This window comes from Patagioenas fasciata, chromosome 15 (genome assembly GCF_037038585.1).
Source record: "Patagioenas fasciata isolate bPatFas1 chromosome 15, bPatFas1.hap1, whole genome shotgun sequence".
Lineage (NCBI taxonomy): Eukaryota > Metazoa > Chordata > Aves > Columbiformes > Columbidae > Patagioenas > Patagioenas fasciata.
In genome coordinates this window covers 8,644,403-8,669,353 of record NC_092534.1, presented here as the reverse complement: position 1 = coordinate 8,669,353, position 24,951 = coordinate 8,644,403, and the positions used below count along the sequence as shown (strand labels likewise).

The 24,951-nt window shown below is 55.5% G+C and overlaps 1 protein-coding gene across 2 annotated transcripts; it reads right to left on the bottom strand.

Moving 5' to 3' along the window:
- Positions 1-296: 296 nt before the first annotated feature.
- PRR35 (proline rich 35) lies at positions 297-23,875 on the bottom strand. Of its 2 annotated transcripts, none has more exons than XM_071815246.1 (3): positions 23,733-23,875; positions 5,170-6,817; positions 297-4,104 (listed from the first exon to the last, which is right to left on the bottom strand). In XM_071815246.1, exons 1-3 carry the CDS (start codon positions 23,860-23,862, stop codon positions 3,171-3,173), a joined length of 2,712 nt encoding a protein of 903 aa, XP_071671347.1. In that variant the 5' UTR covers positions 23,863-23,875; the 3' UTR covers positions 297-3,170. The 2 variants fall into 2 exon arrangements, with proteins under 2 accessions (XP_071671347.1, XP_071671348.1); XM_071815247.1 differs by lacking the exon at positions 23,733-23,875 and adding an exon at positions 17,386-17,572.
- Positions 23,876-24,951: the final 1,076 nt, after the last annotated feature.

Sequence of the window (24,951 nt, the reverse complement as noted above, 5' to 3'; positions counted from 1 at the left end):
TGCAGGTGGAATCAGGACCCTCAAGGCTCCTGTCAAGGCATTTCTCCTGATGACTGCCTTCTGACATAGCAGGCTGCCCCTCTCTCCAGCACAGGACAAGCTGGTGGGGTCCCAGTGCTGATCCAACACAGTCAATACCCACCCACGCAAACATGGACCACGTGCAGCCAGCATCAACATCTGGCCACATCTCGCTGGTGGCTCACTCTGAGCCTCCAAAACCGAGGGTGTGTGTGGCTCTGTGAAGGAGAGCTGTGGCTTGGAGGCACAGAAAGAATAAATCAGACAGCAGCAACTCCTGCTCAGAGGTTTTCCCTTTAATGGTTTGGTTTTTGTTTTGTACATTCGTAAAACTGTGAACAATAAATACTGTGTGATCAGCCTGCACCTCCTACTTGCTCCCCTGGCTTTCTGTGGAGGTGAGGGAGACTGTGAGCAACATGGCAAGGGCTGCCTGCGACAGCTCCACTCACAGGAGAAGCGCCCAGCTCACAGCATGGGCACCATGGAGCGGGGCAGCAACCCAGCTTGGGGTGCAGGATGGAGTCAGGGCTGGGGAGGGAGAGGTGACTTGTGTGCAAGCGGTATCTCAGCTAAAAAGGGATGAAAGGCAGCACTGCCTGGTGGTCTGACCTGCTGAAGCCCAGGGCTGCTGCTCACAGAGCTCAGCTACCCCTCTGGTGTCTTGGATCTCTACGGTGCCCAAGTTCAGATGAAGATCTGCTAAAATGCTTAAGGCTGGGAGGAGATGGGGCTCCTGGGTGGGCAGAGGGACCCACACGTCCTGTTGTTCCTCAGAAGAGGTAAAGATTGGGTGGGCATGCGGTGTCATAGGTGCCATGGGGTGTCATGGGGAAGATGGGGCTCCAGCTTCTTGGCTGTGCCTGTGGGTGCCTTGCTGTGCACTGGGTGACAGTCCTGGTTGGAAAGATGCACAGAGAAGCTGGTGTGGGGGAGAGTGGGAGCCCTGAGACATGGAAATGGGGAGGGGCTGGTGTGGGAGGCAGAGGTTGCCAGGGCTGTGTGAGCAAGGGAGCTGGGAAGGAGCAGGTGACACAGGGTGGCGGAAGAGGCTGGAGAGAGACTGGTGGGCTTTTGGGAGTGGGTAATGTGAGCAAGGTGCTTGGTATGGAGCAGTCTGTTGTAATGATGGTGTTACAGCATTCAAAGATGACAGCACTATTCAAACCCAGAAAGAATGGCCCAGTGCAACCTCTCCTGGGCTCTAGGATCTTGCACCCAAGCTCCGGGGTCTGTTCTGGTGGGGTCCATGACTTTCACTAGCCCCGTGGGGCCAGGGTCATGCTGGGAAGCAGCAGGACATGGTCCATCAGGAAGATCCGGAGCTGGCTCAAAAAGGTCCGTGGTGCTGAGCTGAGCAACTCTCTTTCTGAATCCCCCCCCATCCCACACTTTCCTCCAGAGGGCAGAGACCAATAACTCCACAGGCCTGCATGCCCTAAGCAAAGTCCTTGGTGAGAAATCAAACCCTTTGATGAGGTGGGAGCTTTGTTCAGAGAGCAAACAGGTGACAAGAGTCAATTCTTCCTGTTGTCTGGGTCCATCAAAGCACTTGGGAGTCCCACGTGCCATGTGAGGACTTGCCTTCTTCATCCTTCCGCAGTAGCATTGTCCACTTTGTGTCTAGGGAAGAGCCAGTATCTAAAGCTCCCTTGCTGTGCCATGTAGGTCCCTTATCTGTGGCTTTGCTTGCTGTGCTCTTCGTCCTGCCCTCCCACCTTCCATCCTGGCTTTCACATTGCAAAGAACATGCCACCAGGTCAAGTCGATGAAGAACCTGGGTGCTAACAGGAGGCTCCACCATCTCCTTAAAAAGGAATTGTGGACCGGAGAGGAAAGGGTGCCTGGCTTTTCCAAGCCAAGGAGAGCACAATATACCTGCCACAGTGGGAGGGAGTCAAAGAAATCCTGTCCCAAATACGGGGACATCCTTAGCCACAGCAGATACTGCTCAGCAGGGTGGCAGGGGACAGGGAGGTGTGATTGCTCTGTGGTGGGTTCCAGCCTGCCCAATAGAGGCCAGAGCCCCCAATGAGCATGGGGAGAAGGTGGCCTTTCAGGAAGGCCAGTGCTCACCCCATAGAGAGCAGGCAGCAGGTACCTGCCTGGGTGGTTGGCTCTCCGGTGCTCTGGCTGAGGGGTGGCTGCTCAGCATTGTTCCAGCTTGGGACAGGCCAAGTTTGTCCCTTCGTAGTTGTTTTTAGAGTCTTTGCTCCTTGAGCAGTGGAGTTTGTGGCAACATCATCTCACCCATTTTGCTGTCCTGTGTCATCATTTGGAGGATTAGAAGTAGTGGGCAGGAGCTCCTGGGACCGGTATCCTGCAGGGATGAAATCTTCATGTGGAACGTGCACCATGTCTACATGGGGGGAGGCCATGGGGCAGAAGGAGGGAAGGTCCTTTCTGTGTAAAAAGAAGGAACCAGACCAGTGGGCAGGAATGAGTCCCCATAGCCCAACAGTCCCCACACATGGCAAGTCCCACTGGCAGGAGAACTCAGGACCTGGGCATGAAGCTGTGGCAAGGTGGCTCCCATGTCATCTGGTCTTTGTGGCTGGGAGGATGTGCTTGTCTCCACAGTGTGGAAAGTACTTGGCCTCTGGGTCAGTCCAGCTGAGCATTCTCTGCTGTGACCCCGAAACCACCATGTCTTTGCTCTGTACAAGGTGACAGCCACAGTCTGAGCACAACCACAGCCGTATCAAGGCTTGGCCTTGCAGATACACAGTCTGTGGTCACTCCCCTGTCTGGAGGTCATGGGAGCTGGGTTGCAGAAGTCCCTGAGTGTCTCTGACGAGAGGGCTGGATGAGCCTTCTGCTGAAAGCTTTGTGCTTTTAGCAGTTTTCTTTTCTTGACTGCTAGTCACTTCCCTTTTGAAGGGAACTCCAGGACCAGGGAGCTGTGGCTGTGGAGCATGCAGAGCCCAGGGGCACTGTCCTTGGCAGTGTGGCAGGACAGAGGCTGGTTTCTTACACACTGTGGAGTCAAAGAGGGACTCACAGTTGCTGGGACCCCACATGACATGGCCCCAGCCAAGCAGTGGTTAAGCTTTCATCCATGGGGAAGAGGGGGAGTGGAGCAGTAGGACACTAGGAGGGTGAAGCATGAGGTCGTCTGTGAGATCCAGGAGCTTTTGAGCACACTGGACTTAGGGGTCGGCATGCAGAGGGCTGTGGACACACACTGTGTCTGTCTCGCTGGGAAGGCTGCAGGACAGGGAGCGCTGCATGGCCCGGCAGCCCAGGGGCCCGTCCTCAGTGGTGACTGGGAGCTGAGGGCCCTGGCTGGTGCTGGATCTGCCATCGGAGCAGAGCAGGACGCTGGAGTCTGCCTCACACTTGGTGGTACGGCTGTAGTAGGGCTCCATCACGTGCCGGAGCTCCAGGGGCATGGTGAGTGGCAGGACCTCAGCCTTGATCACAGCACCCAGGTGGGGCTCAGAAGAGGATGCTCGGAGGCTCTCAGAGTGGCTCATCTTGATCAGCAGGTCAATGGTTTTGTTCTCAGCCTCGAGGAGGCAGTTTGGCAGCCCCTCCCCATCTCCAGGCTCCCCAGTGGCTGTACATTTGTTGAAGATCCCTTGGTCTTTGCTGTGGAGCTTCTCACTTCCCAGGCTCATGTTGCAGGGCTCCTTCTTCGCCTGCTGAACCTTCTCCAGACCTTCAGAGGATCTCTTCACTGAGAGGTCCAGAGGCCCCTCATGGAGTTTGGTGGCTTTCTCCAGTGTCTGGTGAATGCGGTAGAGCTCCCTTCGGATTTTGACCAGCTGGTCTCTCAGCTCTTTTTGCCCAGGGGTGTCCTCCTTTGCCAGATCAGACAGTTTCTTCTCCACCTCTTGGTATTCCTCCAAGGTTTTGGACAGGTCCCCAATAAGCATGGTTGTGGCCTCAGAGTCTGTCATGGTGGCAGAAGTCTCTTGGGATCTGTTCTGTTTGCAGAGGTCATGATCCAGGCCAGCACCAACAGAGGGAAGAACTTCAGCATCATTGCCCCTCTCTGGTTCCTCAGGCCAACCTGTGAGGACCTCCATATGCCAGTGGTCCAAGGCCTTGGGGATGTGGCCAGGGTTGGCCCTTGAACCACTGCAGAGAAGAAATGGATAGAATCAGTAGGGAGATATGAAAATCCTCATGCATACGTCCAGGTTCAGCATTGCCAGATGCAGTCAGGGTTCCTCCGCTGTCTCCTGCTAGCATGACACCCTTCCAGGAAGGGCTTTGGTCTGAGCATGCAGAGCCCTGGCTGGACCTGCTCCTGGTGTCATTCTCCCAGGAGGTGGATGGACACTGAAAAAGGCTATTTAATTACACCCACCAACAAAGGGTGACCAGTCTATTGAGATGGTACTGGTGAGTGCTCCCACCGCAGCTGGCCAAACCTGGATTCTCCTTCTTATTGGAGCACTGGAGAACGTTGATGGAAATGACCATCTGACAGTCCTGAAGGCCCAGTTGGAGGGGATCTCTCCAGCCAGCCTGAGAGCAGGGAGGAGGCAGGTGGAGATAGAAAACCATGGAGAATTTCTCCAGAGAAAGCTCCTCTGCGTTCCAAAAGCTGTGGGCTACACAGTGACATTTCTCTTGGAGCTACAGCTGGACTTGCACAACCAGGGGAGGAACTGAAATTTTCTTAAAAGGAGCTGTGCACATTTCTAGCCCCAGGTAAAAGGAAATGTTTGGAAACATGACCCTCCCTCTGGGCTTCAAAACCAGAAGGCAAATCAAAAGAATGCAAATGTGTATGTTTAAAAATAGACAACAATTGTTCTGGCAACTGTGGGATATCTGGGGGACCCAAGAGGAGATTTCCTGGTGCCTGTGGAGTACAGGTCCACACCACACAGACACCACATCACTTCTGGCTCTGTATAAAATGCGGAAAGTGAGGGGAAGCAAATGGTGACACAGCTCAGGTGCCTGGACACACCTGAAGGTTGTTCCTTTGTTCCTGGAGGGCAGAAAGCCCTTCTCTGGGCAGGCAATGGCTATCTGGGTGTATGGACCATCAGCCTGGAGCGTGCTCAGCCCTTGGAGACTCATCTCATGGTTCAGAGGCAAGCAGATTGATGGAGGACATGATGAGGTGTGATGATGTTGTTAGGGTCAGCCAGATGGGAGAAAGAGGTGGAGAGATCAAAGGCGCCTTACCTGCTCTGGTAGCTGAGTTTTCCAGGCATCAGCCGTTCAGGTCCTATCAAATCCAGCCCATTGGCAGTGAGCTTCCTCTTCAGGGAGTTGCCTGGAGGGCTGCTGGTCTCCAGACAGGTCACCACTGGTAACTCTGTCTTCCGGATGCTGCTGGGGGCAAAAGCACTGTCCTTCATCCCCACCGGATTCTGGTAGATGTCAGTGGCTGGCTTTTTGCGTAGGTTGTTGGGGCCCAAAGCTGGGTTGCTGTCCTTCTCTTGAGACAACCATTTCTCCTCTTCTTCCTGCACCAGCATGGTGGGGTGGCTGAGTTCAGAGGCTGGTTCCTCTCTGACCCCTTTGGACCAAGGAAAACCTGTCTTCAGAACTGGTACCTTCAGCAGCCCTGGTTTGGTTGGCTCACTGGGGGGCTTGGCTTGGGGGGGCGTGGGCATGACGGAACCCACCAGCTGCTGGGCTTCTGGCTTGCTGGAGGACATCTTGCTTTCAGTGGAGCCGAAGGTGTGCTCGAAGAGTAAGGGGTAGTAGAAGCGAGGGAGGAAAGTTGAGCGCTCGGGGCTCTGCAAGGGCTGGAAGTGGGAAGCATGTGGGTGCATCAGCTGGGCTGTGGAAGCCAGGAAGGGCAGCTGAGCCAAGTGCGGGTGTGTCGTAGCACTGTTGGCCATGGTGGGGCTCAGGTAGGAGAAGAGACTAGGGTTCAATGGGTAGTTAATACCCAGCAGTGAAAGGTTGAGGCCCTGAGGTTCGTGGTAGTCACTGTAGGCTGGAGGAGGGTAGCATGGGATGATGTTGCTGTCAGTACAAGGTGGGGAGACCTCAGGTGTGCTCCTCCTTTGCCCATTTGCCACTAGCTTCCACTGCTCCATGAGGATCCCACTGCTGGCCAGGCATTTCTTTGGCACTTTGCAATGCTTTGGCTTAGCATCTAGGTCTGGGGAGGCCATTTCCCTGCTTTTCACAACGTGGTTCTTGAGGGAGAAGACATCTGTGATGATGAAGTCAGGCTCCACCTCCTTGCAAGGCTTGTCCCTCTTGTTCTTGAAACCAAAGACCAAAGCGTTAACTTCCGGTTCAGCTGGGTCACCTTGGCAACCTGCCTCTTCATTTTTCTCCTTCTTCTCACTGGCATCCATCTCCCCCAACAGGCCAGCAACATCCTCCTCCTCCTCTTGGAACGGGACGCATTCTTCACCAGCCCCTTCGGCAGGCAGGATCTCCACCCCTGACATTGGCTTGTCCTCGTGGCCATCCCTGCCGGAGCCCTGCTTGGTCCTAACCGAACCTCCTGATGTGGCCGAGGAGTCGCAGGTCTCCTGCTCATCCCGCCGCCCGCGCAGTCGAGAGGTCTCCGTTGCGTGCAGGAGCCGCAGCTCTGGGTGGAGCAGATTGCCCTTCTTGTAGGGCCAGTCAGACTCGATGAGGAGGGAGAGGGAGTTCTTGCACAGGCTGTACTTCATGTGGTTGTAGAGGTGGGACTTCTCCATGCAGGTGAAGGGACACTGGAAACATTTGTAGTTGTAGGGCTTGCCCCATGGACGCGGGATGTAGTGGGGCTTTTTCGGCTTCCTCTCCTTGTGCTTGTAGACTGAGGTCAGCTTGCAGCCCACGTCGTCCTTGGACATGGTGGCGAGTGCCTGGAGATGGCTCCCTGTGGGAACAGAGGGGCACAGGTATGAATCTTCCTACACGTCTCTGGGAACCACTCTGTGGCCTCCAAGAAGGATGGCACAGAGCTGGTGAGCTGTGCCTGCAGCTCACCGGAGAGATGGCTCTGTTCTGTGGGCATCTCCGGGCCCCAGGGAGTGGAGCTGCTGGGACCTCGGTCTGGAGCTCCCATGTTTGGGATTTAAACCGCAACCAGTGGTGGGATCTCTACCCAAACCCTGTTGGTGTGCCTGTACATGTCTGCCCTAATATTAACCCTCTTCTGTCAAACCACTGGAGAGGAAAACAAATGCCATTTAAGGCACTGAAGCTAAACCACCTCAACCTGACACTAACAGCTCCCAGCTGACCTGCCTGCCTGGCTGGAGCCTCCCTGGGGCAGCCCCAGCCCAGGGACGGTTTCCCTGCTGAGGGCAGGGAACAGAGGAGAAACCGACCTGCAGCCCTGAGCACTGTGCTGGGCACAGACCTGTGCAGCTTTGCCATCTCGCGGGGTGCTGCAGTGCCAGAGCCAACCGATATTTTCCCAAACTCATGTGCCAAAGCTTTTGCAGAGCTCGGCTAAATGTGTATTCCTGCAATCCTGTACAAGAACATGCATTCATGGAGCAAAGAGACTGGTCAGATGGACAGACTCATTGGAGAGCAGCTGCAGATAGACTGCCTTTAATCTGGGTTGCTGCAGGAAAGGCAGTCCTGCCTCTCTGTCTGCACAGGGCTGACTGTGTCCTGTGTGCCCCTCCCGTGCCAGGACAGGGGTAATCCAGCATAGAAAACCAATCTGGGCTAAACCCCACCTCCCCACTTCCAGGTGGCTTGCCTGAGATTGAATTGTCTGGGAAATGTCCCCTGAAGCCCTGACACAGGGCTGGCCATAGTGGGCTTCCCACCACAGCCTTCCTGGGGAAAATGGGGTCGTGCCTGTCCCACAGCCTGTCACCCCACCCACCCTGGGAATGGGCAGGGGAGCATGGCACCCCAACTCCTCACCTCCCACAAGGGCCAGATCTGCAGAGGCTCCATGCTCACAAAATCTGGCTCCTCCACAGATGGCCAAGCATCAATCTCTTGCAGTCACAGGGCATCCCACACTGATGCCGACACCTGTGTCACCCCTCCAGACACCACTGTGCCCTGGAGGGACTCATTCCCTGGTTAGAACAAAACCATGAAATTCTCCTGGGGAGGGAAGCAAATTTAAGGGCTTATTCTGAGTGGATGGGGCTTATTTCTCAAGGGCCAAATCCCTCCCTCACACAGCAAGCCCCACGGCAGATCTCTTCCAAGGACATCCAGCAGCCAGACTGGTGTGGGGGTGCACAGCCTGGGAAGGAGATATGGGCAGCAGCACCTCCAGATTGCCGCTGATACGGCAGCTGGAGCCATTTGGGGAAACAATCTGCTCCCCAGTTTTTGGGGGAAGGAGCTGAGTTTTGCAGGATGGGATGGGAAAGAGCACGTCTCCGTGCTCCAGGGGCAGGTCCAGGCGGTGGTTCTGGGAGCTGGCAGCCTCTGCAACAGGCGCTGCACCCCACCAGACTGGACTGTGCCCAGTCCAGCCCAGTTGTAACCACCATCCTCTGCATGGCATGGGGGGCTTGCCTGCAGGGCTGGAGGGGAGCAGTGCAGCTCCTGGGAGGGCTGGGGGCCACAGCTGGGCTGAAGAAATGGGAACAGAGTGGGATGGGCAGGGAAGAGGCTCACGTGGCAGTGTCACCGCACCCGGAGGTGGGTGTCTGTGTGGCCTCATCATGCTCTCCACCTCCCAAGGCTGGGTGTGTGCCTGCTGCAGATGGCTTTCCGCAGCCGGCCCATGTCCCTGGGGCCCCGTGCTTCCTCCCCTGAGCATCCCGCTCTGGATACACATCACTGCTCTGACTGCACTCTGGAACCCCCCAGGTCCTTCACGAGTAGCGGCCCTGGGGACAGTCCCACAAGCCCCATGCTGAAGCAGAGGTTGTGCTGGGCTGAAGGATGCTCTGTGCCCTGCCACCCATTCTCCTCACCACCAGCACCAAGTGGCATCACCTTCCCTGGCAGCATGGTGAGAGCATTTGTGTGACACGAGAAGGAATTTACTTGCACAGGACCCTTTCCACTTTCTTCCTGAGATTTGTTGTCAAACAGTAAAGAGTATCTCCTGCGTGCAATGGGGTAGGGAACAAGCCATGCTGTTGCTTCTTCAGTGCAGCACAGGAGCCTGTGGGGCAGGCTGAGCTGCAGGCAGTGTTTGGGGACAGCCATCTGCGTGCCCACATGCAGTTTGAGCTAGAAACCAACGCTGCCACGAAGACCTGGTCTTCCAGAAAATAGGCAAAAACATCCCCTTGTAATGAAACTGTGTCCCCTGGGATTTTGCAGGGAGCTCCAGGGGTGCAGACCTGACCTGCACCAGCCAATGCTGACTTTTCCCATTGCAGCAGGATGCGCAGGCAGAGCTCGCGGCCTCCTGCCTGCAGGTTCGCTGCAGCGAGTGACAGCCTGACCGCCTGCCCAAAGCGACACGCTTGTCCTTGAGCCCTCAGACACGTTCTGCGTGTGTCACGCCTGTGAGGCCCGAGAGTTCTGCACACCCGCTGTGATGCTCACGGGAGCAGAAGGGATGCAGCAGCAGCTGTGCAGGATGGGGTCCCTCTAAGCATTGCTCCCTGCCTCCAGCCACCAAGCCTGCGGTGCCCCAAGCAGCCTGGACATGGCTGTACTCTGGTCCCCTGCCCCGTCTTACCGTACAACCTCCCTGCTAGAAGGCAAGAAACAAAGAGCGGCTGAGTGGGAAGCCAGGCTCCTTGGCCTCACCGTGATGCACGCCGCCTGCTTGCAGGTCAGTTGAACAAACATTTGCTGTTTATATGCCAGAGGCAGATTAAATCTTTGCTGGGAAACTGGAACTGGTTGTTCCATTCCTGCACACCTGATTCTCCTCCTCCAGCACTGCCGCAAAAGCTGTTCCTCTCCTGTGCCCGGTGGTGCGGGGGACGGCAAGGAGCCATCCCGCAGGGACAGGCAGCTTGGCTGCTTCCAACTACCTAATGCTGCAGAGAGCAACAGGAAGAGAGAAAAGCAGAGAAAAAGAAGGGAAGAGGGTGGGAAAGTGCCCTGTGTGTGAGCCAGGAAGGCTCCATCGGAGTGGAGGCAGCCCCGAAGCTGGATCAGGCCCTGCGGACCTGGGAGACAGGCGTTGTGTCTCCTGGTTGCTGAGCAGTTCCCGCACCAGCAGATCTTCGTGGTCTGCTGAGTCTCTCTCTGCCACAACACATTATTTCCAGTGGGCTGTCAGCTGCGGCAGTGGGGGCCGTGCCTGGGGGCAGCACACAGCAGGGACCATGCACCTGTGCCTGGGAATTGCAGCATCCCTGCTCTCCTCCCTGGGACTGCCGAGGGGAGGGGGGGCACGGTCAGATGGAGGGAGCAGAGTGGCAGAAGAAGAATGAGAGACAAAGGGAAGGAAGAAGGGAGAGATGCCCAGGAAAGAGCTAAGCGGTCCCCAGTGCTCCAGTATGTAAAAAACTGCAGCCCCAGCCTGAGCTCCAGACACAGGGATGCAGGGAAGCACATGCAACCATCGGGACAGCTGAACTGCATCATGTCAAAAGGCCATCTAGTTCTTGTCTCTAATAACAGTCAAAAGCAGATGCTCCGGAGGTAGGGCAAGCATCTATGGTACTGCTCCAATTTTCCTAAACCCTCAGCCATCCCTACAGCAGACTGGGTGCCACTGTGTGGCCCTTCCCACTGTGAATCTGCACAGGTTTATCTTGAAGCTGCGAAAATGTCCAACCCTCAATGCATCCTGCAACAGGGAGTTCCCAGCACACCATGCACAGCTTCTTCCTCTGGCTTCCCAAGCCTGCTGGCCCCCACAAGTTCTTTTGATTCTCCCCAGCTCTTTGGCTGGAAGATGCAGTGATCATGGTTCCTGCCCACGCTCCAGCCACATGGCTCACCATCACACCCCTGCTTCACCATCTCCTTTCCAGGCTGAAGCTGGACATAGGGCCAAACCCTTCCAGACCCCTTCCCCTTTCCTGAGCCTCCTCCCGGTCTGCGGCAGCTGTTTGCAGGCAGAGGGTTGGGCCAGGGGGTTTCCTCTATCAATACAAACCGGCGCTGCAGCGTCTCCACCCATACATAGGCATACCTGCACCCACCGCTCAGCGGAGGGAGAGACAAGAAGACTGTTGAAGTGCAGCAGTCTCATTCAAAGACAGGTCTTCTAAGGAGTGTGTGTCCACCGGAGAAGCTCTGCCACTCTGAACCTGTCCTCATGCCTACTCTTGCAGACCCACAAGTGCTTTTCTGGCTGGAACAAAGACCCCATCTCTCAAACTGATGTCTTCCCTTCTTTGAGCTCTCCAACACTACACGTAAGCTGCCATGGAGCCATAATGCTATATGGAAATTGGCTGCCCTCAACCTTTGACAGAGGCCCATAGGACATGGCATGGAGGAAGGGGCTCAGGAAAGGTGCAGAAGTTCTTCTCCACTCAGTGAAGCTGGGCTGAACCTTCTGCTTTGGACCTCGTCCTGTAGCTCCAGATCCTCATAGTCTCTCATGAGCTGGTCCTACCCTGCACAGTTGAGAATTCATTTGCAGACCCCTCTACTTCCAACACCAAGTGCAAGGCCAATTCTTTCCCACATCTACCCAGCTGCTCCCTTCGGAGCCGCCCAGGTTGTTCACACTCCTGGGGTTCAGCATCACACCCATCTGTGCGGCTCCTGCATTGCTATTTGTCAGCAGCAACTGCCATCCCAGGGAGCTCGCTGCCCGATGACCATGCTGGCCAGGACGGTGCAGTGAGGAGCAGGAGGAGGATGGCTTCTCTGTGCGATCTCACACCAACCCCACAGACCTCCCTTTTGGTTCCACTACCTGGACTCTCTTGTTCTGGTGCTTCGTGTGGGGTTTTATCCCTTTTTTGCCAGTGCCAAGGTTGGAGCAGCCAGACAGGCATGGTGGGGAGGGGAGTGGGTGGCAGCGGGAGCCACTGATCAATGCAAACCACTTTCCCTACACTACATGCTTTTGCCGAAGGGGCTGCTTGGCTATTAGTGGATATTGTGTCCCTTTTTGTTTTCACAGCCTCAGGTTGTGTGGTTTGAGCTTTTAAGCGTTTATCAGAGGCTGGGATGAGGGCAATTGTCCATGGCAAAGCAGCAGGAGCTCAGCAAGAGGAGGGAAGCCTGGCTGGTGGGGCCTGGGAACCCAGCACCTTCCCAAACCTCACCTCACACAGCAGCTGGGTGCTCTTGTAAAGAGACCGTGTGAGGCCATCCTGCTACCTCTGCCTTTGGGGTCCCTGCATCAGCAGCTCTGAAACTATTCTCACCTCAAGACACGCACTCCTCTGGCTTGGTCTCAACTGTTGCACCAAAATCTCTTCCTGTGGCCACAAAATGTCTTCAGAAAGGCCTGGGGTTTCCCATCTGCCCCAAACTGCCAGTCCTTCCATGTGTGCCCACCCACAAGGTCTTCGTATGTAAGGCTCAGAGGCTGCGCTCATGCCATAGCTCAGCATGGCTCTGTGCCTGGAGGGTTCTACATCACCAGTTCCATGTCTCCATGTGTGGGGTCACCACACCATGTGCTTCACATTCTGGGGGCTAACCAAAGTCACGGTCTAAAAATCTGACAGCACTTGGGTTCTCAGTCTTTAGTTTCCCAGCATGTGGGAGAATCTGGAGCTTCTGGTTGGGAAAGCCTATGTTTCCTTGACAGCCAGCTTTTGGTGAGGGCTATCTGCAGACCCAATGGCAGTCTGTAGCCCCTCCCAAACAGCAGCCCAGAGATGAGGTGGCTCTGTCTTTGTGAGCACTGCTGCCTTCTGAAGGGCAGACTGTCTGAGATCACCCACCCAGCCCTGGAGTGTCCTTCAGGTCAGACGATGAACTTCCTCCCTGCTGTGTGTCAGTGCCACGGCACCTTCATGCGTACAAGTCTTCCCTAATTACGGGCCAAAATCTTCTCCCTTCCATGCACTTGTTCAAGAAGTTTTTCTACACCTCTGACCTCTCCTGAGCTTCTCTGCCTCCAGCCTCCATCCCCAAAAAGCAGCTGTCTCTTCCTGAATCTCAACCTGAAGGCTCCCCAGGGCAATCCCAACATCCTACAAAAAGCACGTGTGGTGGCAAGGCAAGTGTTCAACCAAGTGAAAATGGGTTGGAGTCATTGTCTTCTGCCTGTGACACACACAACACAACTCACAGGTTCCTTGAGAGATGAGATCAGGCCGTCACAGCCTCCAGGCTACTCCACAGCGATGCGAGGGCCCTCTACCGCAAAAGGCTTTCCTCCCACAGCCTTTCTTGCTCCAAGCCCTTCAGGGCAAGAGACAGGACCTGGTGAGGAGATGTAAATCTGTCTCTCCACATTATATCAACCACCCGCACAAGCTTGTGCCTGGGTCCCACTACAGGAGTTTCCTACATCTTCCTCCACCTCCACTTCTACCTGGTAATGGAGCCTCAGGAGACCACAGGCTCCCAGCTGTTGAGTCAGTGGTGTAATGGGAAACAGACCTCTAAATCTGTGAAGACGACATCAGTCTCCAAATGAAAATGTGATAGAGAGGTAGAGGGGAAAACCAGGAGGGTCAGCAGTGTGGGTGGCACCCAAAGGTATGCAGAGGACATGGTGTCCAAGGCTGCCATGGTGAGCAGGGGGAGAGAATGAATGTCTTGAGAGAAATGTGGGGTGCTAGAGAAGCGCATGCAGCTGGAATAGGAAGGTATAGTCCAGCTCTCCTACATGGAAAAGTCTGTGTCACACCTGTGATGTGCAGGGCTCCTGGAGGTCCAAATGACACCACAGTGTTACCTTTACTGTTCCCAGGGTATGGAAAGGTGCTTGATGTAGTCAGCTTTGTGCTGGACATGATATGCAGCACATGAAAAATTTCCATAACTTCTTCCAGTTTTTACGACCTCTGAAGTTTCTTTTCCCCACTTTTCTTCTCCTCCTGGCCTGACAGCCCAGGACGGTGTCTCATTGCCTGTGACCACCTGCCCTGGGAGATGCCCTCTCCATCTTCCACTGGGCAGACCTCTGGGGATGGTGGCTCTTCTCCAGAAGCTCCTTCATCCTGGTCACCCAGGCTGTCCCCTCCCATGTGCCAAGGCGCGCAGGCAGCAGTCCAGACAGGGCAATGTGGGGCTCAGCTCTGGGCTGATTCCCAAAATCCAGCTCTTCCCCTCATCACAGACCAAGCCATGTGAGGGTCCTCAGTGTGGACACAGATATTAAATTGTCTCCTCTGCCCTGCTGTGAGCACAGGTCCCTGGGTATGGACACAGGGCACCCTGCCACCTCCCCTGCAAAGTAATGAGCTGTCATACAACAAGGTGCATCTTCTTGCCCCTTGTCCAGTCAGAAGGCTCCATGACCTTCCCAAACCTCTGCAGTCAGGTTCCTCCACACCAATACTTAGAAACATTCCCTTCCTTTTCACTTTTTACTTATCCTTGGACAGTTCACACTCCTTAAATGCCCATATCTTATCATGTTTCCTAAGACACCCCAAAGGTGGTCAAAGGTTCCTATCAATATAACCTTTCTCAAATCCTGAGCTCTGTCCCACAACATACCTGCTGTGGACTAGGTGACCTTTGAAGGTCCCTTCCAACCCAAACCGGTCTGTGATTCTATGACTCTGTGAAAAGGGGGGCTGTTGCAACGTTGCACCCATGCTGCAGTGGCACAGGACACTGCTCCAATGGCACTGAATTTTCTCTTCAAGGGTAAACACCAGCAGCACTAAACCATGGGCCTGAAAGAGTCTCATGTCGCTCTTTGTGTCCTCAGCCTGCGTGGGTTTGCAGAGCTGGCGCTGGCCCCGTTTTATACCCAGGACGATGCGGGTTTGTCCCTGCTCCCACCCACCAGCCTGGCTCTGGCTCCAGACGGAGATTTGCAGACAGTGAGGGAAATGTTTAAATAGCAACAAGGTCTCACCAGCCACTGCGATACTGCCACCTGAAAGGACTAGGTATATTTAAGGTAAAAGCCAATAAACTAAACTGGTAAGCAGGTTGATGCACCAATCATGCAGTACAGGCTGCGGCACCCCTGCACTTCGGTGACCACATCTATGAAATCCAGCCTGTTTTAAAACTGATTTCAAAACAGTCTCAATTAGGAACCACCCGTGCTTCTCCCTCCCCATCCATAGATGAGCACAAACAACTCCACCTGTGAAACAAAAAATGAAAGGGGAAATGGTTTGGTGCTGGTTGGGAGAGCTTGGGAACAGCGGGGAAATTGCAGAGCAGGAGAGATGGCTGGGATGGACTCCAGGGAAGGTGCAGGAGCTGAAGCAGCCAGAAAACCTCTCACAGGGATGGGACTGGCCTGGCTTCTTGCCCTCAGGAAGGGAGACCTGCGAAGTCTGCAGGAGACAAACTCTGATTTTACCTGGAGGATAAGATGCTCTCATCAGAGAGGAGGGACACAGGAGGGACGCTGCCCTGGGAGGAGGCTCACCAGGGGTACCCTGAGCATGCCAGGCAGCTCTCCTCTCTGCAGCTGCTTTGCAGGCAGACTTGCGACCCCCCCAACCACCCACATATTTAATCTTGAGCAGGAACATTTGCGATGCTGTGGGCTCACCTGCAGGCAGTGGACACCTCTCTGCCTTCTGCCTGTTTCCTGATAAGGGTGTGTGGCGGGGTTTTCTTAATTCGGATCAAGGCAGCTCTCAGGGCAATGCTGCCTGGTGGTCTTGCTCCCCGCATTTCCATCTCCTCCCCCACCATAAATAAAGGCAGAGAGGCTCGGCCCCTGGCCCCACATCATGGGCTGCGTTTGGGCTGTGGTGTGAGGATGGGAGCCAAGGGATGTCGCTGAAGGCAGAGGCTGAGATGCCGAGCAGGTAGGTAGCATTTGGCCCCGAAATCGCCCAGCCAGGTCTGTACTGGCCAAGGAATGACCAGGAGTAATAACGGCCTGAGGCAAAGCCACTGGGACTTTAGGAAAGGATGTTATTAGCTGGTGCATAAAACAGGGAAGGAAGCTCATTAACCTGTGCTGTGCCGTGGGACGACACAAAATGGCCGTGCAGCTGCATTTCTGCAAGTTGCGGGCTGCCCAGCACCACGCATTGGCAACACCAGAGGGTGCTGGGCTGGGGATGTTTGGATTAGCCACTGTGACAGTCCCTGAGATGCCCATGTAGGAAGAGGGGTGACTTTCTGCCTACCCCCTCCAAACATGGGTCCCCTCCCAAACCTGCTTCTGGATCAGGCAGGACTATGAAATGTCTGGGGAGCTCCAGGAAAGGGTGAGAAGACCCAAGGGGTTGGGGGGTGACACATCCACAACCTCCCATCCCGGATTTTCACGGAGAGGAATCCAAACCCTCCCTGCAGAGAGGCGAGAGCAAGAAGCAGGGGGACCCCATGCAGCCGTGCAGGCAGCACCCAACCAATGCCGCAAAGTGCAGACAGCACCTGACAGATGCCCAAAACCTCTCCCCATCCCAGTCCTGGCGTTTGCCACCACTGTGATGCACATTTTGGGCTTACTGACCTGATTTCCTTGCACCCCCCCCCCCCAATTTTTTTAAGGGTCTAAGAAGGCTCTGACTGCTGTGAACTGTTCCTCTTTACATGACCTCTCGATTAAACTGCCGAAATTACTGTAAACAGGCGTTCTCTGGGGTGCGGAGGTATACGCCTAGTCAATACCATTAAGCATTTCAGTAACTAACCTCCAACAATTCAGCAGCTCAGTTTAGCTTTTGCTTCAACTTAAGAAAGCTTTAGAGGAAAAAAAATTGCAGATAATATGGATAATATTGTCTCACTGCGAAATTTCACCTTTCCCCTCTGTATTTCTTTTCCACAATTGTGAATATTTATCATGTCTCCAAGTCCGCATAAAACCATTGCTCTTCTTGATCATTGTACACACACAGAGAGGTAAATACCTTAAAATTAATCTGTACTCTGTGCCCACCCAGGCCGGTTCCCAAAACATTGCTTCATTTTTCAGTGAGAAGTCAGACCTCTGCAACCCACCACACGGTTACAGGGAAACCATCCAAAATCTGCCCCAAACTTTCTATTGTCAGAGACTCGCGTGAGCAAATCCCCAGCGAAGGCAATCGGACATGTCATTAGGAGAACAACCCAAGCAGAAAGGCCCCATATGACCTCGCCGGTGCCAAGCGCCTTTAATAAGGAGCTACAACGCTTGCAAGGAGACCGGCAAGTTGGATCAAAGAGCATCACTTGGTGATGATCGCGTTCCCGCACGCAGCGGTTCCTCTGCCCGTTCCTGCATCTTGCACATCCCCTGTCCAGGTACCCGCTCCTCCCCCCCAGCAGAGCCCCCAGCTGTGGCACTGCACCGGGCTTTCCATGGGGCAGCTGGGCTTTTTTTGGGGGGGAGTGCAAAACCGATGGGATAAGGCAGCTTTTAATGAGGGGGATGTTTCCCCCTCCAAGTCCTCGGTGGGTTTTTGTTCCTGCAGTGAGACCTCCAGCTGCCCTCCGCACCTTCCACCCCTTCCCACCCCATCCAGCCCCAAAACAGATTGAAATGTCAGGACTTACAGCTCGGTCCCCTTTCCCGTCCCAGCTGCGTCCCGCTCGGGCCGGGAGGCTGGGGGAGCGGGGTGAGGGCTGTCCCCCGGCTGGGACCCAGCGTCCCCAAACCCCACCAAGGCCGGGGGCAGGTGACTTCCAAAGCTGCTCCTGAGCATTTACATGGTTGTTTGCAGGAAACATCAAACTCGAGAACAGAAGCACCAACCCAGGAGTCATTTACCCCCCCCCCCCCCCCCCCCGCTTCCACGTCCCTCCCCACCCTCTTGTTTGGTTTCATTTGTAACAATTTGCCCCGCAGGCTTCTCGCTGATTTGCCATGTCACTGGCAGGGCTTCGACCAGGGAGGGGGAGCGGGAGCCAGACGGGAGCGGATGGGGGGAGCCATGGGGAGGGTGGTGGGGAGAGGGATAGGCCAACAGGAGCCTGGCTTGCCGAAAGCGGTTCAGACCTAGGAAAAACTCTAATGTGCACAGACGGAGCAGGCTGGGGGCGAAACCAGCTGGGCTGGGGGAGAACGTGCTCGGCAAGAAGCTGGTTTGGGGCTGGGTGCGTGTGGGGCTCGGGGCTGGCTCCTTCTTCCAGCCCTCTGGCCCCAGGAGGGTGGCAGAGGCAGGAGGGGAAGGTTAGATGTGAAAAATCCCCTCCCAACATCAACTTTTCCTATCGACAAGTAATAGGCAGGATGCCAGCTTGGTTTTCTCCAGCATTAATCATTTACCTGCTCCAGCCACCACCCGGTGCCCTGACAGCTCTTGCACATCTCCAGTGCACGATGCCCCCATTTGCACAGTGTGATGGTCCCCATGAGCTGGGACAGCCTTGCCATTTCCCTACCCTGTGCCCACTCTGGAGCTCATGCCTTGAGATCCCTGTGTGGGGCTCAGCACCATCACCCCTTGGGAGAGACAGAAACCCCCATGTGTGGATGCCCCCTTCTCCCTTTGCAGGTCCCTTTCTCCTACAATAGTGAGCCTCAAGCCACCCAATTTTGGTATCTGGCACCCACCTAAGTGTTGTCCCTGTGTGGAAGGACCAGCGGCAGCTGTAGCCTGAGAAACATCTTGCAAGATGCTGGATCCAGCCCAGACATCTGTGCTGGGCTGACACTGCACTGCATTGTTTATTGCAATTCCTTAAAATCACACCCTCCAAAAACTACCTGATGCTCTGGCCCAGCTCTTCTCTTTGGGGCCAAGAGAGGGGACCCTGTGTCCCACCACACCATTGACACATCCTCCCTGTTGCCTGGCCACATCCTTGGTTTAGTATTTTTGCCAGATCCAGCACCAGGCACAGTAGCACGGGGACCTTAAGCTGCCCCCGGTGTCCCCCTCCACTCTGCACCCCTGCGCCATGCGAGGGCTCTGGCTTTGCTCTTGTCCCCGAGCCGTGGCAGGGATGCAGCCCTTCCCAGGCGCTTTGCAGGCAGCCGGCCCCAATCTGCCGTGGCACAGGGCCACCTGTGCTGGCTGCCCATGCCATCTGCGAGGGGGAAGGTGGGGGGAGCCGGCTGCCATCCCCCCGCCTGGGTCAGCCAGCAGGGGGACAGCCGGGGGGGGGCACGGCTGACTCGCTCCATCCCAGGGTGCTGGCACTGCCACCCACAGCCAGCGGGAGGAAGAGAAGGGGATGGGGGCAGCCCCCACATGGGTTTCTCCTGGGGACTGTTGTCATGGGGCTGGAGGGGCTGGTTCTGAAGCCCTTCAGTGGGGTGCCCAGGTGGGGACAGGCTACACCCCAGTCCCCCTGCATGGCTACAGTGCCATGCTCCCTGCTGCCTCTGGATGTCCCTTTGTGCGCGGGAGCATCTGTAGACCCTGGCCAAGGTGTGGTTTTGGGGGTCTCTTGGATCCAGACCCCCGGCACTGTGCACATGGCTGAGCATGGGGGGTCCCATCCCCTCCTGTCCAAAACTGCCCTGGCGCTGGCACAGGGATGTCCTGAGGGGAGCAACTGCAAACCACCATCCCCTGCTCCCTGCCTGCTCAGCTCCAGGAGCATCCTGAGAGCTCCCGGCTGCGGCCAGAGCCAACCGTGCACCTGGAGCCACACAACCACCAGAGCCAGGCACCGACAGGTTCATTCCAGGAATCCCCATGGGTGCTGCGTCAATCACTGTCCTGTTCACAGAGGACATCGTCCTTTGATGAGACAATAACAGACCCTGCCCTGCGCTTTCCTACAGGTAGCTGGAAAGTTTTATTCATCACCGGCTGCTGGAAAGGTCACAGTGTCCTCCTCCTCTTCTATTTCTGGCCTGTGCCCTTTCACCATCAGAGCGGGGAAGCGCTCCTGTCCCCTGGACCCCGGACACGCTGTCTCGGTGTGGCTGTATCCCTGACGCCTTGGCCCCGGAGCCATGTGGGAGGGCTGCGGGGAGGATGCTTTCCGCATGCCCGCACGCTGCCCACGCCGGCTGGGCTCTTTACGGACCAGAAAAGCTGCTGCAGGGCAATGAGAGCTGTGTGTGGGCTCAGTGCCGTCAGCTTCAGCCCCAGTGCAGGGAAATCAAGAATTCTGGGATGCAGGCAGCGTGCGTGATGCTGTTGGAGTCTCCTTGCTGCAGAACGTGCAGGAGAGGGATCTGGCACCGGGTGTCACAGCACAGGCATGTTCCCAAGGTGGGGGGGCTGAAACAGCCCGTGCCATGCCTGGCACAGGGGTGCAGTGGGGAGCGTGGGTCTGGAGGGACCCCGGAAAGCGCTGAGCCCTCTCCCAGGGGATGGCACCTTGGGCACACACATGCTGGTAGGCTGGCAGCTGTCAGGGGCTCTCGGCATTCCTGCACAGCCTGGGCTGGCGCCCGCAATGAGAGGGAGAGTCACAGAAGCACTGGCAAAGCACGGGCTGTTGGATGCTCCTGGGTCTTAATGGTGCCATCCAAAAACAAGAAGCAAAAAGGGAACGACCCCATAGACAACAGTGAACAGAAAAAGGAGATTCATCCTGAAAATTGTGCTTCACTGTTTTTTTTTTTTTTCGTAATTCTGGGAAATAACCAGACATTCGTCTGAGCTCTTGTCTCCTGGATGACCAGGTAGACTGGCCCGGAGGTGCACTGGGCTTCCTGGCCACAGTGACCTGGAGTCACTCGGGACCCAGGTGTGTGTGTATAGATCAACTTACTGGTGTACAAGGAGCCTTGGAGACCCATTGTACACCGGGGAGGGCAGTTGCAGACCCCCATTGCCACCCGCTTCATCCCATCACCTCCTGAGAGGGTTATGGACCCAAGAAGAGCTACAGAGGAACCCAGCTCCCATTTCCAGCCTCCCCAGCTTGCCCAGGTGGCGTTGTACAATTAGACCTGGCCTCACTGTACAGAGCCCAGCCTTTTACAGCTCTGGGCCAACCTGAAGAGGCTTAAGAAAAGCCCTGGGGAGCTTTTTCATGCCTCTTTGTTCACAAAGCAAAGATATTCCCAGCCCTGAATCTATAGATTGGCCCTTAAACTAAAACAACCTCCAGGGACCAGCGAAACCAAAGTAGGTTTTGGTTGTGGTTTGTTTTGTTTTGTGTTTTTTTTCTTTTTCTTTTCCTGCGTAGACAGCCTTTGCCCAGGAGGGGTTAGCATGAAAAATGCATGTGGGGATTCGGGGAATGGGGGAGCGTTAGGAAGAAGCTATCGATCAAGTATCTCTGAAAGCCACACAGCTGTGCCAGCCCTGCTGCCTCTGCCAGCCCTTCCTGGCGCTCCTGGTGCTGGTCTCGGTGCCCGCCCCAGATTTGGGCTGGGGTGGCTGATGTGGTGCTCAAGAATCCGCCCCACATCCAGGAGAGGAACCTACACCAGAGGGCGATCGGATGCCTCTGCTGCCCCAGCTCTGCCTGTGGCTCCCTCTGGCTGAGCATGCAACTTGCTCCTTGTGATAGGGGCATGTCAGAAATGTGGTTGGTCCCTTTTCTCCCCGGCCCTGGAGGATGATTGCCGCAAGCTCTGCAGTACCATGATGAGGACCTGTGGAACAGCAACAGCTCTGCCCTCTCTGCCCATCAACCCACCCACCAGCCCCATGCCTCTGTACCGCTCCGCTCCAGCAGATCAGAAATAATAACTGCAAATACAAGCTCAAGCCTGATGCAAACACGACAGTACAATGGAAACCCCAGGTATGATCCCTGGAGTAGGGCAAGGCACTGCAGGGGTAAAACCTTCTGCTGATGGTGCTCCTGAAAGTATCAAGAGTGGGAACATCAAGGGATGGTGCTGGAGTGGATGCTTCATGCTACTGGTGCCTCCTCCCCCAAACCCAGCACTGCTAGCCAAAACCAGGCTGGGGTGTGGGAGCGGGAGCAGGGCCAGGCTTCAGCTTGGCCAAAAGTGCCCTGAAATTTGTCCCAAATATTAAATTTGGGAATGGTGGGAGAGGAGAAAAGCGGTGAGGAGAAAATCAGTGGGAGATGGGGATGGTCTGATCCCACGAGGGGAAAAAAATCCCTGACATCTTTGCTTCTCCCTTTGGCTGGGCACAAGAGTACGGTGCTGGGCACCACCAGCTTCACCAGCAGGCATGGGGAGGTACCTGTCTTGCCACCCATTTGCCTGCTGTCGCTGTCACTCTCCTCTCCAGAGACATGATCCAAGCCATGGGCAGGGGACTCGCCAAGCCCCTGCCAGCTCTTAATACAATTCCTGATCCTGGTGACACTGAGCTATTGAGAGGAATCAGGTTTTTCACCCTCGCCCAGGAAAAGCTCACAGCAGCAGAGAGAGATTTTGGCCCAAATCATTGGTTGCACATCAGGACACCCGGCACCAACCCCAGCTCCCTGCCCACCTCCCTGGGTATGTCTCTGTCCCCATGTGTCATGAGGGCATCAGACCTCAGGTCCATAACCCAACTTGGTCTCATGCAATTGCCTTCAGAATGTGCAGCTCCTGCCGTGCTCGGAGCCCCCGTACCCATGGGCAGGGTGGAGGATGCTGCCCGGGTGTCCCCCCATCCCAATCCGGTGTAGTGGGCGTGCAGATGTCCCTCTACCACTCACACCACCCTCGCAGAGGTGCCTCTGAGTTAACATTGCAGGTCCTCTGAGTCCCCTCATCTAATGACAATCTTAATTATGATCTGTGGCTGGATTCTGATGTCCCAATGAAAAGCTGCTCAGAGGGGACTGCAGTGAATGCTACCATTGCATGGAGTCAGCACACAGGACCACAGGAAGGTGAAGTGCACGGATAGGGAAACTGAGGCATGGGAGAAGGGCACATCCTCAGCCTGGCCTCCCCCTTGCACACATAGAGCAATTTTATAATCAGAGCACTCACCAGTGGTGTATAAGCAGAGATGCCCCAAAACATTCATTTTAATGTTTTGTCCTTCTTAAATCCGTTTACGATTATGACCATTCGTTTTGCCTGGGACTGCAGGGAGTCCACAGATGTTCCCAGCCCCAAACACAGCTGGTGCTCCTCAGTCCCCACACCACCCTCAGACACAGTTGATACCCCAAAGAAAACCAGAAAAAAAACCCCAGCTGTACACTCTGTGGCCGCAGAGAGCACGTAGCTGTTGCTAGGATTATTTCCCATTCAGCGGGACACAAACTATCTCAGGCACGAAGTCTGTTCTCCCTCTGTGGGGACGGGTATATGGGATAGGGAAAGTCACAGCAGGTGGGCTGTATAGACCCCTGTACACATGCACACACACGGACACACACACAGACAGACACTCGCCCAGCACACTTTGTTTTGCATTTTGCCGCCGCGCTGCCTCCAGCCCACGTTCCCCATTCAACCCCGGCTGGGAACAGTTTTCTTTGCAAAGGAAATTCCAGCACAGGAAGGTGGATGTATTCAGGCAGGCAGTGGAGGCAGCTGGGTGAGCGAAAGTGCTTTTTTTAAAGTTGTTTGATAATTCTTTTGGTTCTTTGTAAAAGAAACGGGGAGCCCCAGCGCGGCTGGGTGGGACAGGATGGTGCCTGGGTGGGACGGGATGGTGCCTGGGTGGGAGATGTCTCAGAGCAGCCAGGCAGGAGCCGTGCGCTGCCCACAGCCCAGGCAACATCTACAGCAAGAAACATGAGCAAACAAACCCACGGTTAGTTCAGGATTTGGGGATGCTCTCCAGCTCACGGTGTCAGGGTTTGCAGAGAGAGAGGCTGTGGCTGTGCCCTGCTGGACCCCATCTCCCATGCTCCCAACCACTGTCCTGAACTCTAACTTGCACAGGCACCGCTGGCACCAAAAAAGGTTAAAAAAAGCCCCACTAATGACATCAAATACTGCCCAAACCGCCTGCCTGCACAACAGCCAGGCACTGCTGCTCGACAGCAGGAGCTGAGCATGTCCCTCGCACCTTCCCCCTCCCCGGGACAGCCTCCTGGGGAAGGGGACACCGGGGACTTACCTGCACGCAGGACTCCTCTTCCTTCGCTGCAGCTCCGCTCTGCCTGATGTTCACTCTGTGAAAGTGGGAAGCGTTTTAGATCATGCAGTAGGTTATATATTGTCTGCAAGTCTGGCCCTAGGGCGTCCATCAGTTGGTCTTGCTTTGCTCCTGCCCCTATATGGAAGATGCATCACATGCTCCACAGCTCTCAGCTATCAGCCTGGCGAAAGGGGAAAAGAAGAAGGAGAGGAGAAAGGGGGAAGAAAAAAAAATTAAAAGTCTCTTCATCATCATGAAAGAGGCAGCAAGAATTTCTCAGTGGAAAACCCACCAGCCAGAAATCCCTGCCTGACCCGAACTTTCCCCCCTCTCCTTTTGTTTATCCCCGGCTCTCAACGGCCCCTTTCATCTGCTGTTCAAGGCCGGGGAGATGTGAAGCCGCCTCTGCCTTGATCCCGCGCCTGCCTCACTGCCGAGCAGGTGAGGGGCTATGGCTTTGCTTCCAAAAGCCGCCATCCCTCTGCAGCTCTCTGAGTGCAAAATATTTATATTTCCCCAGCAATACCCCTGGTGCTGCCCAGTCTGGGCAGGGATGGGGCACTCCCAGGGCTTTCCAACCATCCTTCCCTGAATGCATCCAGAGAGAGGTCCTGGAGCAAAGCTGCTGAGATGGCATCTCCTGGAGTGGGGTGCTGGCCAGGAAGAGCTCTGTGCAGTGCGTGGGACTGGTCCAGCCACCTTCACCCATCCCAGCAAAAGGGATGTAAGTGGGAGCTGCTGGTGCATAGCTAGGTGTGCACGGGTGTCACAGCCACCCCAACGGTGGGGACAGTAAGGACAGGCAGGAGGCTCCTGCACCTGCTGTCCTGCCAGATGTCCTCAATGGTTTGAGGACATTTCTCCAGCAGGACCAGAGAAGTTTCCTCCCTTTTCTCCATCTCCAGTCTCCCCAGCAGCTGGGGTGCACATGTGGTTGCGCATCGCAGGGGCAGCAGATGGTGGGCAGAAATCCCCATTTCACCACTTTCTCCACCAAATTTTACCTGGTAGCTTCTCAGCCCTAGGTATCCCTGCCACCACCCTACCAGCTCCCCACAGCAAAGTGCCAGTCCTGCTTCTCTGCTCAGCTTCTGCGCCTCTCAGCTGGGAGACAACTGGGCACATCAGTCTCCTGTTTTGGATAGGGCATTCCCAGCTGGATCTTCTCCAGGGAAGCACACCCCAAGTGGTGTCTCTG

What these genes read in the sequence shown, in the direction of transcription:
- PRR35 (XM_071815246.1), bottom strand. Translation starts at nt 23,862, where the DNA reads ATGGACGCCCTAGGGCCAGACTTGCAGACAATATATAACCTACTGCAT. An exon ending in AAGAGGAGTCCTGCGTGCAG is followed by an intron (nt 6,818 to 23,732) that starts GTAAGTCCCCGG and finishes CTGTTCCCACAG; the next exon opens with GGAGCCATCTCCAGGCACTC. An exon ending in AAACTCAGCTACCAGAGCAG is followed by an intron (nt 4,105 to 5,169) that starts GTAAGGCGCCTT and finishes TCTTCTCTGCAG; the next exon opens with TGGTTCAAGGGCCAACCCTG.